Below are 14,763 nucleotides of genomic sequence, written 5' to 3'. Positions count from 1 at the left end.
TGGGGCAATTCAGCACAAAATCTCTTCTTCCCCCAAACCACTACAAGCAAGGACTTAGTCACAAACCACCCGGCCTAGTAACAGGCCAAATCACTCCCTACTGCACATCTTTATATAAGCTAGGTTGTATTTGGAGCGTGCCAAACAAGGCCCCACACCCAATGAAGCCACACCCACCACTGACCTTAGTTTGGTCAGTGAAAGTGTTTTCACCTGATGAATCCGCTTCCTACCTGCATTAACCCTTGGTATACAGGCCCCACAAATCAGAAAGATATATACAGTGAAATGTACGTGTGCAGCATACAACAGAACATTGAGCAGGGATGTGAAAGGGAACCCCAATTGGAACCTTTATTGCTACTATGGTCACAATTCCCTCCAGATTCTCGCATGAGTTAAGACAGTCACATGACCACATCTTGTATGCAATACTGAAAATGACAAATCGATTTGACTAGTATGGTGAATTTCCCATCAATTGGTAAAACACTCCAGAAATCAAACATCACCAAACATTACACTCTGGGCAAAGCTGATTTACAAATCATGCAACTTACAGTAAAGTTGACCATTTCAATGCAATTTTCAAGACATTTGACACAGATCTCTATGCAAATTGCCACTAAAGTAGTACATGTACTACTATAGAAATCAGTGTTTGAAACGCACCCATGTGGTCACTCTAATAGCAGACAATAGGGTGCGACTTTGCAGATGATTTACAGCTTGCATGTTGTGCAAATCACATGCCAAGTCCCACTCAATGAGCACGCTATTGGAGCGTTCATATTGTTGTGGTTCAAACTTGGTTGGAGCCGCAAGTAATAATAGAGTAATGAATACACTACTTTTCATGCAATTTGCTGAGAGATCGATGTCGAATGTCTTGCAAATTGCACTTGAAATCACCATGTACCCCGACTTTGAAATCATGCAACTTCTATGCAAGTCACATGATGTGACTGTGGTGTCAATAACACCACTTAGAAATCTGCTTTAATGTGACCGGGTAGCCCCCAGTAACATTGTTTGCGATTGCCATGCAATTGGCATGACAGGCGACTTGCAAATCGTAGACCAAGTCGCACCCTATTGGCCACTGTACGCTCTGTTCACATCCAATTGGATTGTGAACTCGTGCAACTTCACTGTAAGTTGGACAATTGCCGCATCGGATTAGATGTGACAGTGGTGTTGGCCCCCAGTAACATTGGGTGCAATTTGCCATGCAAAGAGCAAGCTGCTGGCCATGCCAATCACATGACAAGTCACATCCAGGGTGTGCAATTTCAGGTGCGATTTGTGCATTGACATCGTACCTGATATTGGATATAATGAATGTGAGTGTATTAACATACACCATTTGTTGCAGCGAGAGTTCAAAGGTATTTGAGAATTGTGGCCATTTATTAGCAATTTAACATCTAGACTCAAATAGAAATCGCAATGCTACACACAATTGAAAACACAACTAGTTAGTAATTCTCTAGGAAACACAGTAAAATTGGCAACTTAAAGAGTAATTTTCAATTGCATATAGTGTGAGCGAAGCAGGAAAATCAACAAAGGAAATAAATCTTTGAAGGCGTGCGGTACCTGCCTGCTGGGATAAGGGTCTGCTATGCATTTGGGGGAAAAATGCACGCCAGGATTTGTGACAAGTTTGATGTGTGGATTCACCAACCGAGTCTTTTCTCTCTCGCTCACTCTTCTGAATGTCTCTCTTTATCACTCCTCAGTATGTATCTCTCGCTCACTCTTCTTCGTCTCACTGGCTCGCTCTTCTCTCTCGCTCACTCTTCTTCGTCTCACTGGCTCGCTCTTCTCTCTCGCTCACTCTTCTGAATGTCTCTCTTTATCACTCTTCATATGTATCTCTTGCTCACTCTTCTTCGTCTCACTCTTCTCTCTCTCTGTCAGCTCTTTGCTTGCCAAATCCTTCACAAAAGTGGGTGGAGTGTAAACCATCATTATCAAATCTATTAGTGATTCAGGCCCTTATCTTATACCATTGTATGACATTCACATAAGGTGCAGCTTTGAAGGTGTTTCAACAGACAAGGCCTCATTCTAATTCACATTTTAGGGATCATTTAGACAGAATGCAAAGATGTTGCCAGAACATGTATGTGAAGACAGCCACACACGGAGATCATGCTACTACCTCGCCGGGGTTGGGATTCGAACCGACAACCCTAGAGTTGTGAGGCAGCAGTGCTAACCACTAACCCACGGAGCTACATTGCTAACCCAGCCTGTATTTCTGTGCTGTGAATCAATCCTAGGTCCCTGGGCATGGTCAGTTTAACTAGCCAGATATCTCCAATGTGACACAAATGTTGTGCTATGTTGCCAATTCACATGTATGATGGTTCTATGTATCCCAATACAAAGGATTGCAATACTAATACAGGCGTACCTCGGTTTACCAACGCCTCAGGGAACGTCATATTTGGGGTACAAATGCCAAACCATTTCAGTTAATTGGTCTGTTTACAAATGTTTGAATAATTTGGTATGGGCATGTGGCCTGGTATGGTTCAGGAGGGGGGGAGGCGCTCGCTCGTCCCCCCCCCCTTTCCTGACCTGCCGGGCTGCATGCTCGGATAAGTATGTGTTATGGATTTTGGGGGGTACCCCATGCTGTTTTTTATTTAATTTCAGTGTGGAGGTACCCCTTAACATCCATACGAGACCCGAAGGGCTTAGTATGGATGGGAGGGGGGACCCCACGCCAGTTATTTAAAGAACTGTTTCTAAATCCCTGCAATACTTTGACATTCAACTGTCAGTGGGGAAATCCGCCGACAGCTGAAACATGAGCGCTGCATTGGTTTTCACTACTAAAACGCCGCATGAGTTGATAACATAACTCATGCGGGATTGTAGGAGCGACAGCCATGAGTTAATGTTTCATCTGTCAGCGGGGTTCCCCACTGACAGCTGAATGTAAAATAATTCCCTTTATTGCATAAATAATAGAAAAAAAGCGTGGGTCCCCCCTCCCATCTGTACCAAGCCCTTCGGATCTAGTATGGATATTAAGGGGGAACTCCACGTCGAAATGTAAAAAAAAAAACAGCGTGGGTCCCCTCAATATCCATACCAGACCCTTATCCAAGCATGCACCCCGGCAGGTCAGGGAAGGGGGGGGGGACGAGCGAGCACCCCCCCTCCTGAACCATACCAGGCCACATGCCCTCAACATGGGGGGGGTGCTTTGGGGCAGGGGGGGCTCCCCCCCCAAAGCACCTTGTCCCCATGTTGATGAGGACAAGGGCCTCTTCCCCACAACCCTGGCCGGTGGTTGTGGGGGTCTGCGGGCGGGGGGCTTATCAGAATCTGGAAGCCCCCTTTAACAAGGCGGCCCCCAGATCCCGCCCCCCCCCTACGTGAATGATTCTGCGGTACACGGTCCGCAGACTCATTCACAAAAAAACTAAGTGTGGTGTAAAAAAAACACAGTACAGGGTCTTTGACAAGTCCTTTATTAAAACAATGTCCCCCGAAGTAGATCCAACGTCAATCGCGGCGGCGGCAGGGACCCGAAAAAAAAAATAAAAGTTCCGCTCCCGTCGGAGGCTTCCAGCCTAGTGAAGAAGAGGCTAGCTGACAGTTCTTATATAGGTATGGGGCGGGGCCAGCCGGGGACATCATCTGAGTGACCCGCCCCATGTCACATGCTTGCTGTTCCCGGCTGGCCCCGCCCCATACCTATATAAGAAATGTCAGACTGTCTCCTGCATTCAGCTAGTTAGCCTCAGTGGAGAGACAGGGTGACATTTCTCAAATAGGTAAGGGGCGGGGATGATGTGCCCGGCTGGCCCCGCCCCATACCTATATAAGAACTGTCAGCTAGCCTCTTCTTCACTAGGCTGGAAGCCTCGGACTGGAGCGGAACCTTTTTTTTTTTTTCTTTTTTCGGGTCCCTGCCGCCGCCGCCGCCGCCGTGATTGACGTTGGATCTACTTCGGGGGACATTGTTTTAATAAAGGACTTGTCAAAGACCCTGTACTGTGTTTTTTTTACACCACACTTAGTTTTTTTGTGAATGAGTCTGCGGACCGTGTACCACAGAATCATTCACGTAGGGGGGGGGGGCGGGATCTGGGGGCCCCCTTGTTAAAGGGGGCTTCCAGATTCTGATAAGCCCCCCGCCCGCAGACCCCCACAACCACCGGCCAGGGTTGTGGGGAAGAAGCCCTTGTCCTCATCAACATGGGGACAAGGTGCTTTGGGGGGGGGGAGCCCCCCTGCCCCAAAGCACCCCCCCCATGTTGAGGGCATGTGGCCTGGTATGGTTCAGGAGGGGGGGGGCGCTCGCTCGTCCCCCCCCCCCTTTCCTGACCTGCCGGGCTGCATGCTCGGATAAAGGTCTGGTATGGATATTGAGGGGGACCCACGCTGTTTTTTTTTTAAATTTCAGCATGGAGTTCCCCCTTGATATCCATACCAGACCCGAAGGGCTTGGTATGGATGAGAGGGGGGACCCACGCTGTTATTTTTATTTTATTTTTTTTTATTGCGGACCTTTATTTTTACATTCAGCTTTCAAAATAAATTTTATCTAGACCTTCAAAATAAGTAAAATCATAACAGAAATAATTATAAAGGATAAGAAACAAAAATATAATCACTAAAACGAAGGAAATCTAATTAGATTACATGAAGATATGCTTAATGCTGTTTATTAAACACAGTAGTCGCGACCGAGTGCCGGCTGTCAGAGGAATCCACAATCAGATTCACTATTAGTCAGTGGCTAAAAAGCAAACGCCCATGGCAGAGGACTAAAATGTGTTCTGCACATGCTCAGTTCTATCTGCCAAAGACACTGCACGGGCATCTAGATTTTTACTGTGTCGATTTCCTTGAGAAAAACGTTTTTTAACACATTCTTAATTTTTTTGGAAATAGCAGATATTGTTTAAAGTGAAGTCCTGATATTTGGCAAAGCAAATTTCTAAGTGAACATGTCTCTACAGTGATTTTTCATGGTGTTAGACGTGCTTCTTAGCAAGTCTGCTTTTGTGAGTCTGATTCCGGGCGTGTGTCTTTTTGTGAATTAGATTGGGCGTCTGCTTATGGGCTCTGCTCAATAGTGAATTAGGTTGCAGGGTCAAAAATGGACGGACGCCCATGAAAATTGGGCTTAAGCCCATAAATATGCGCCCACGCCCAATAGTGAATCAGGGCCAAAATGTCTCAGCAATTCCTCCCACTTTTGTAAAGGCATTTGCCATGGAGAGCTTCTTAAATCAATAGCTATTACATTAATTACTACAGAGAGAATCAATTACCCATTTTTCAAGGCAAATACTATTCTTAAATATAATGAAAAACACAGCGGGAAAGGTTTCTCCCAGTACCGGAGATTGTAGAGCACAGCTGCTAGAGGTAAGTCAGGGATTCCTAGAAGAAAATGAAATTTTGTATGGGAATAATAGAAAACGTAACCTTTCTATTTTTGTCTCAGTAAGAAAGTCTGCTGTAATAAACTTAAACTTTGCTGGGTCAAGTGAATTCTTGATGACCTATCTCATCTTCCAGCTGTCCATTTCTTTCTGTCTTTTTTGCAAAATGACTGATGTCAGATTTTATATCAATTAGAGAAACGCCATCTGGTTACTGCATTGATGGCAAAGGATTTAATATTTGTTGTCCTTCATATCCAGAAAGAACAAGAATTCAGAACAACTGATTCTAAATTAATGGTGTGTACCCGAGAGGAGGAAGAGGAGGAGAATTGGATAGGTAGTCCTTATGCTTACAGTAAAGTCTCTGTGACAGGTTTAGAAAATAAAAAAAAATACATGTGTAGATAGGTAATCATTTAGTACTCCTACTGCATTGCTACTTACTGTATATACAAGTCAGGGGGTACTGGCATTAAATGTAATTGCAAGGCGTACTTCAAAAATGGGAAGTTTTCACCAGGGGTACTCAACAAATATTCATTGGTTTTATAAAGGGTTAAGTATGACTATTAAAAGTAGATCTAAAGTTCAAAGCTGTTTCATTTTGTATAGCTAAAGTAGTTAAAACACCTGTAAGTTTTGTGTTTTTGTTTTTAACATCTATGTCCCATTGAGATTTCCTTTTACTTCTTGGTGCAAATGTCCAAATAGGTGACAGTCAATCATAGTTCCTTGCAATGTCTTTATTTGTTCTTAAAATATAGACATAAGTACATCAGGAGCTGAGATCTCTTATGGGTTTCTCATAAGATATCTTGAAAATAGAGCATGGCATTTACATCCTTCACTGCGCTCCTCCTTTCACTTGAGAGCAGCCTGAACCAGGGGTGGACTGACCATTTGGAAACTCGGGCACTGGCCGAGGGCCCGGGGTCAGTAGGGGGCCCCATGAGATGCCCCTGGTACCTTTTTCATAGGCTTTTTTTAGTTTGGGCAAGGACACAGGGGCTCCATGATCCCCTATTGCCCGGGGGCCCCATGAGTTGTCAGTCCACCCCTGGCCTGAACTCAATTGTCTACCATTAGGAATACACGATCTCTGAATGTTAAACAAGTTTAAACACTATAGTACACACACAACATAACACAATATAAAGTTGACTGCTATAGGAAATGGCACCAGTTGAGAAAGAACTTGTTTCAGACAATTTGTAATAATTCCTCCCAATGTCTAAAACTGTGTTGCACCATCACACCCAACAATCCCATCTGGTACAACTCAACAGTAGAATACTGGCTGCAGCATGTCCTCATTTAGGGATGAAATGCATCCATCAACTATATACTGAACCTACATCTTCTTAAGTATCAAAAAGAGAATTTCAGATTCCTGATATCTGATTCTTTCTACAAATTTCTATCTGCATGCAGCCAGTGATCACTTGGGTCAGAGGGATGTATACTTTGAATCTTCTACCCTGGAACAAATGCTCCTACAGCCCAACCACTTCATACCTCAACAGTTTAACCTCCAGGCTTTACTTTACCCTTACTCAAACATTTATTTCCGACCCTACAGTGCACCTGGACCAAATATATTCTTACAGAACATAACTAAACCATGTTCACTAACTCATACCCTGGTGCCCAAAGATTATTTAGAATGGGCAGACGGAATGATCCTACTTGTCAAACCTACAGCAACTGAGGGTGACTTGATGCACACAATATGGAGCTGTAAAAAAAATTAGACAATGCTGGTCATAATGTTGTTCTATTGAATGTGTGGATCCCTACTTTACTTGGTATCCTTAAGAATGCAAAGTTTATTAATGTCCCCTGTAGTAAATCCATGTCAGCCACAGAATCCAGTGATGTAATCCAACATCAATCACAATGACCCAACTGCAGTAATGTAAATATACTACAGACAGGAATCCCAAGTTATGACATTTGACATAATTTGCCCAATAACATCACCCAGGATTCCAAAAATTACTACAGCTGGGAATCTGTCTACCTAAAATCCTAAAATGATTCACTTCAATGATGTCCAGGTTTTGGTATTTTGCCGATTCGTGAACTGGCCGTAAATGGATGAGAGAGGCATATTTGATCATCCCTATCAGGCTTTACAGTCACAATGAAAGCTATATAAGCCCTTAACAATTTTGTTGTGTATTGATTTATAGAGCAAATGGTTATATGTTAAGTGCAATGGCACTAGAGTCGACGTGCTTACTCATTATGTTTGAACAATTTGTTATAAATACTTACCCTTATTGCTTTGTAAAGCCTCTATGACCACTGAAGTATTATAACATATGTAATACCTAGTTATGAGTTGCTTTTCATTACCAATGTCACCAATGTCACAGCAAATAACACTGTTCTTATTGAATTAATCCTGTGATGAGAGAAATATAGGGGCTTCCACTGCTAATCACTTCCTAATGCCCAGCTTTAGGGAAATTAAAAAATCCAACCCCCCCATTTGGCCACTTCGCACCCCCCCCCCCTTCCACACACACACACGCATTGCAAGGGTTAATTTTTCCTTTGGTCCAAGGACAGGAGGTACTGTGTTTAATACTTACCTTACGCCTCGCTCCAGCATGCTCCCTCCAGCGTTATGGCCTATTTCCTACAGCTGCTGTGAAAGCTGCAACCGGCTCCATTGACACACACTTCAGCTTCCTCAGCATACCATACAAGGTTAATGTCCTTGTATTTTATGTGATGATGCAATGAGGCTCCATCTACAAACAAGAGCTTCAGGCAGAGGAGGAGAGGGTGTAAAGTAAACGATAGACCGCAAAGGTGGGATTTTTTTAATCTTCCTGGAGTTGGGCTTTAAAATGCTGGTCAAAATGATTATCTTGCAAGTCACTAATCTGGAACATGTAATGTAACTCATTACCTTGTAAATCACTAATCTGGAACATGTACGCAGATTAAAAAGATCAGAGAATCATCAGAAGTCTTTTTCTGCATACATGATCTGAAGCCAGAAGATCAGCAATATGACCAGAAAACAATTATCTTCAGAAGGAGCAGTCAGCTATGGCAGACTCCTTGTTTAGCTCATAACACATTTCCTTTAAATGATTTTGCGGCCATTGATTATGTATTTACTGCATATGCGAATTGTGTACATGGAAGCAAAATTATTTGGAGCAAAAAATTGTTACCAAAAGAAAATAGGTGGACTTTATCTGCGCAACAGGAAACAATTTACATAAAACCATATATTTAAATTTTAATATTTTAAAAATCATTATATAAAAAAAAAGCAAGCAATTTCACCAAACCACCAAATGTCGGATAACTAATACCACCCCACCCTGAGCTGGAGCTAGAAGAGGATATAGGTAACATTCATTCGTGTATGGTGTAGAGAGCATGTCAATAACTTGGCATGATATGGCATCCTATGAACTTCAGTCCTCAATATTAGTGTCCATAATTTCTCCATGCTCATAGGTCAATGCGTTTCACAAAGATTCCTACTTCCTCAGAACTGGTTGGGTGGATGTTGCTCTGATCAGGATACAGGTTTATGGGAGGTGGATGGTTAAAATACAGGTCCCAGGGGCAGATAGAGGAGTACTCAAAGAGGAAACCAGCACGCCCCAGGCTGAGGCTATCTTAGCAAGTGAACCCCTTGTATACAATATCAAGACCCTCTGGCCAAACAAATAAACCATTCAGACTGGTATAGAACCATAGAGTATATCCTTAGTCCAACACACAGTAGTTATCAAAGAATGAAACAAAAAAAAACTTAAGTGCTATAGAGGAGAAGCATAAATAGATCCCCAGTATTGATAGTGAACAACGTAGGACAAAACCATGGTGGAGGGAATCATGTAGATAGTACTCCTATAGCACGTAGCCGGTAACTCAATGCCCCACGAAACGTAAATCTGCTTTTCCTTGCCAAAAAAATAACAGCTAGTATGACCAAGTACCTTCACAGGATCAGGATAAATATGCTGACTGCCACCCGGGTAGTTCTCTAACTTACTAGTTCTCTTTGTTTATGAGGGGATGGGGCAACTGTACTTGCCATAATTATCTCAATCTATACTGTGCAGGCAGATGTTGACTATCAGATGTAACGTACACTGTGCCAACAAAGGGTTAAATGATTAGAAGTTTGCCTCCTGATTGTATGAGAGGAGACTCATCCTGGCCTTAGGACAGAATAGCTCTGATGTTGTTCAGAAATCCTTGTACTCAACAATAAGGCCTTCTCTTAAAAACATCTTTTTTTTTGGTGTTCTACATGAATGGGAAAAATGGAAACATGCTTTAAGGTTGAATCAACTTGATATGCTACACTGACAACTACAATAATTATAGTTACAGGTGAGATAATCAGTGTTGTATTCTTAGGCCTAGTTTATACTTGCTGTTGGTGGTGGGTAGTAAAAACAGGCGGTTAAGCCTTAGGGCTCACCTTCTCTTTTGCGTTTGCCAGTAGTACCGCTCGCCAATCATGATTCATTCAACTTAATTGGACTGCACCACAACCACCCCGCAGCCGCTTGCAATGCACGCTATTGAGGTGTATGCATTGCAGGTGAAGCGGTGCAGGCATTTGGGGGTTAAAACAAGTGGCAAGAAGGTGACATAATGCTTCCTCACAGCCTGTCAAATGCTCTCTGAAGAGGCAGATCACTTTTCAGATGATATCGCTTGTGTACTGTAGGTCCTGACACAGATTGGTAATTAATGTAACTGTGCCTCTACCTGAAAGTAGGCTAAAGATGTAAAGTTATGCTAATCACATACATCAATTTTCTTGGATGATTTTATAGCTTTCTATCCAATTGAAATAGTTGATAGGATCTTCAGTTTTTCACTCATCCACGCATGTCCTTCTGTGTTTTTTCTTATTTATTTAATTTTTGATCAAACCAGGTCAGGACAGAAGGGCCACCTTCTTTATGTGCATCTAAAGACATTACATTTTATTGTAACATATCATATATATTTACATATACTGGAATATTAACATTAGTTGACAGTGATGTTGAGGGGTGGTTACCTGGGTTTACTTAAAATTGTACCAGTTCTTTATTGCATATTAGTATCTTTGCTGTCATGGCTCAAGTTGTGTGACTTTTTCACAACTGTTCCATTTTTTTTCTGCTTTTCCAGCCCCATGTTCTTACCCTTACATGAATGCATCTGCTTGTCAAGAAACAGCAAACCATTTTTTATTAGGAAAGCAGAAAGACACAAAAAGAGGGAGTCATCGAATCAAGCCAAAAGCTCTGAAGAACCTCTCCAAAGAGAGGCCAAATTCACTGGTGGACCTAAAAACTTATAAGGATACAAAAATTTTAGTGGCAAAGTTTCTGGAACATTCAAACTGTCACCTTTCTCCAGAAGTGCAGCATGTTGTGAACAGTATTAAATCTGTCATCAAGTCAGATGAAAGGCACATGGAGGAAGCCATCTTTAGTGCCAACATTATAGACCAGGTAAGAAAAAATGATAGAGAAGGTAATGTTAATACCATACCATTCCAATAACGACATCATATATATCATCATATATATTTTCCATACTCATCTGCATCTGCTAGTTATTGTCTGTTAACAGTGCCAAAATATGCTGAATGCTTGCCTATATGCATGTAGAATGTTCTCAGTTTTTAAAACGCAAGTGTATGTGCTTCTCTGCTCAGTAGTGCTGAGATAGCACTTGGATGGGATGGAAGTTGTATTGGTTCTAGAGCTGCATCTGCACAACTATGCATTTCTCAAGCACCATTTTCTACTGGCTTCCATAAACTATTGAAGTCTTTACTAGTTCAGTCTGCAGGTGTATAGGAAACATACCTCTGCTGAATATGATTTAAAGCTGAGCTTCAGAAATTCAGCAACTTTGTGCAAGTATACATGAGTTAAGTCCAACAAGGTGTATTCCACCTCAAGGACTTACAGTATCTCCATTATTAACATCTGATAGGTTTATGGGGCTCCAGCTTCTGGATTTCTGGTGCTGGACACTCTGGTCTGAGCTCTTTCAAGTGCAGAGTTGATGCAGCTGCAATGCTCGACCCTCCCCTTTTCTTTCCCAATCTCGGAAGCCTTTGTATTGTGTGAAATAATTCTGCAAATTGGCAGTAGAGAAAAGGGGCAGGCATGCTGCTATGTGTGCTTCAATCCCCTCACAGTCCCAAGTGTCTCTTCCTGGCATGCCATAAACATTTCAGATGTGAATAATAGAGATACAGTCATGGCCGAAATTGTTGGCACCCTTGATATTTCTCCAGGAAATCATGTATTTCTCACGAAACGTATTGCATTAACACATGTTTTGCTATACACATGTTTATTCCCTTTGTGTGTATTGGGACAAAACAAAAAAAGGGAGGAAAGAAAGCAAATTCGACATAATGTCACACAAACCTCCAAAAATGGGCTGGACAAAAGTATTGGCACCCTTTCACAACTGCGGATAAATAAGAATGTTACAAGCATGTGATGCTCCTGTAAACTCACCTGGGGCAAGTAACAGGTGTGGGCAATATAGAAATCACACCTGAAAGCAGATAAAAAGGAGAGACGTTCACTTAACCTTTGCATTGTGTGTCTGTCTGTGCCACACTAAGCATGGACAACAGAAAGAGGAGACGAGAACTGTCTGAGGACCTGAGAACCAAAATTGTGGCAAAATATCAACAATCTCAAGGTTACAAGTCCATCTCCAGAGAACTAGATTTGCCTTTGTCCACAGTGCGCAACATTATCAAGAAGTTTGCAACCCATGGCACTGTAGCTAATCTCCCTGGTCGTGGACGGATGAGGAAAATTGATGAAAGATTGCAACGCAGAATAGTCCGGATGGTGGATAAGCAGCCCCAAACATGTTCCAAAGACATTCAAGCTGTCCTGCAGGCTCAGGGAGCATCAGTGTCAGCGCGAACTATCCGTCGACATTTAAATGAAATGAAACGCTATGGCAGGAGACCCAGGAGGACCCCACTGCTGACACAGAGACATAAAAAAGCAAGACTACAGTTTGCCAAAATGTACTTGAGTAAGCCAAAAGCCTTCTGGGAAAACGTCTTGTGGACAGATGAGACCAAGATAGAGCTTTTCGGTAAAGCACATCATTCTACTGTTTACCGAAAACGGAATGAGGCCTACAAAGAACAAAACACAGTACCTACGGTAAAATATGGTGGAGGTTCAATGATGTTTTGGGGTTGTTTTGCTGCCTCTGGCACTGGGTGCCTTGACTGTGTGCAAGGCATCATGAAATCTGAGGATTACCAAAGGATTTTGGGTCGCACTGTAGGGCCCAGTGTCAGAAAGCTGGGTTTGCGTCCAAGATCCTGGGTCTTCCAGCAGGACAATGACCCCAAACATACGTCAAAAAGCACTCAGAAATGGATGGCAAAGAAGCGCTGGAGAGTTCTGAAGTGGCCAGCAATGAGCCCAGATCTAAATCCCATTGAACACCTGTGGAGAGATCTTAAAATTGCTGTTGGGAAAAGGTGTCCTTCCAATAAGAGAGACCTGGAGCTGTTTGCAAAGGAAGAGTGGTCCAAAATTCCGGGTGAGAGGTGTCAGAAGCTTATTGATGGTTATAGGAAGCGACTGATTTCAGTTATGTTTTCCAAAGGGTGTGCAACCAAATATTAAGTTAAGGGTGCCAATACTTTTGTCCAGCCCATTTTTGGGGTTTTGTGTGACATTATGTCATATTTGCTTTTCTGCCTCTGTTTTATATTTGTTCCAATACATACAAAGGGAATAAACATGTGTATAGCAAAACATGTGTTAATGCAATACCTTTTTTGTGTGAAATACTTGATTTTCAGGAAAAATATCAAGGGTGCCAACAATTTCGGCCATGACTGTAAGTCCAGGAGGTGGCATGGTTTACTTTATGTAAGCCAATAGAAAAGGGTGCTTGAGAACTGCATAGATGTGCAGATGCAACTCTAGAACAACCACAACTTCCATCTCATCCAGTAGCTGGAATTCAGTTTTAACATCAAACCATTATCAACCAACATATCTGTTAGTCAGGAAATGTCCTTTGGATCCATTATTAGAAGGCCACATAAATCTAATTTGCACAATATTTCTACATGTTTACATTTCTGTATGATTCAATGATGAAATTCCAAATGACATGACTTGAGCCTCCAACGGTTCCAGTCATTTTTTTATATTGTCAAGGTGTCCATACACCACATCAGTTCAATCTACTCAACAATGCCCACTGGGAAAATGGATATATAACTAGATATAACTGTTGTGGGAACTGTAAAACCAGATTTTCAAGCACTCCTACCAAACGTGTAGATCCCTAGTACCCAATATGCAGCCCCCCCTGTCCTGTGCTGGATCTGCCACCTGTTGAACACATGCTGACTTTGTAGTGCTGCAACAGGATTCTGGGCACTGAAATTCTCTCTGCATTCCAGCACCAAGAGCTAAAAAAGTATTGTCAGGCGGAGTGATCCCAGCCCAGAATTACAAGTAACATCCCTGAATTGTAGGAGGAGAGAGAGAGAGCAGTGCAGGAGTATGGGTTAAATTTCACTGCCACTGCACAGAGAAGAGTTAAAATAAAACATTGCAATGGCTACCAACCACCACTGATCACCATTGTTGGGGAGAGGTGAAAAAACACTGCACTGACCATGAACACAGGGGAAGTTGGTGTTTAAAATCATTGCACTTACCACCAATGGGAAGAGGAAGAAAGTATGCGGGTGAAAAAGAAATACACTTCCACTGATTACCTATCCAGGGGAACAGTGTGTTAAAAAACACTGTCACTAATAGACAGGAGGAGAGGGTCTCATGGCACTAATACTGAGCACTATTTGAGGGTGGGGGCAGGGGCAGACTGACCATTTGGAAATGATCAGTAGTGGACCCCATGAGATGCCCCTGGTACCTTTTTCATAGGCTTTTTTGAGTTTGGGCAAGGACACAGGGGCCCCATGATCCCCTATTGCCCGGGGGCCCTATGAGTTGTCAGTCCACCTCTGGGTGGGAGGTTACCAACACCATCATTAAAAACCAATGTTGTTGAGTGAGGGTTTAATAGTACTGCCACTGCACTAGTGCTTATTATTGTGACCACTGACACCAATAGCGACTTCAACTTCAATGTGCAATGTGGTACAATTCAAAAAATGCAGAAGGAAATTTCTAGGCATTAAGGTGCATTCATTTTTTAAATGGGCTGTTAACTCGATAAAATGCATCTCAAAGCACAAAAACACACCGCTATTGTGCAGCCCTTTGGAAGTGTCTGGGGCCACACTTTGGGACCTCTATAATTTTCAAATTGACCACCACTG

At 42.5% G+C, this 14,763-nt stretch overlaps 1 protein-coding gene across 1 annotated transcript in view; it reads left to right on the top strand.

Annotated features, from left to right (window-relative positions):
• The window catches only part of ENTREP2 (endosomal transmembrane epsin interactor 2), a 1,018,721-nt gene that overhangs the window by 987,887 nt on the left and 16,071 nt on the right, over nt 1–14,763 (top strand). Inside the window, exon 10 of the mRNA XM_089652451.1 lies at nt 10,587–10,912. Within this exon, the coding sequence (XP_089508577.1) occupies nt 10,587–10,912 (326 nt within the window). The remainder of the gene's footprint in view (nt 1–10,586; nt 10,913–14,763) is intronic.

Source organism: Staurois parvus, unplaced genomic scaffold, assembly GCF_062004578.1.
Source record: "Staurois parvus isolate SC_StPar_1 unplaced genomic scaffold, SC_StPar_1.0 ptg000682l, whole genome shotgun sequence".
Lineage (NCBI taxonomy): Eukaryota > Metazoa > Chordata > Amphibia > Anura > Ranidae > Staurois > Staurois parvus.
The sequence above is the reverse complement of the archived record's forward strand: the minus strand, read 5'-3'. Positions and strand labels throughout refer to the sequence as shown.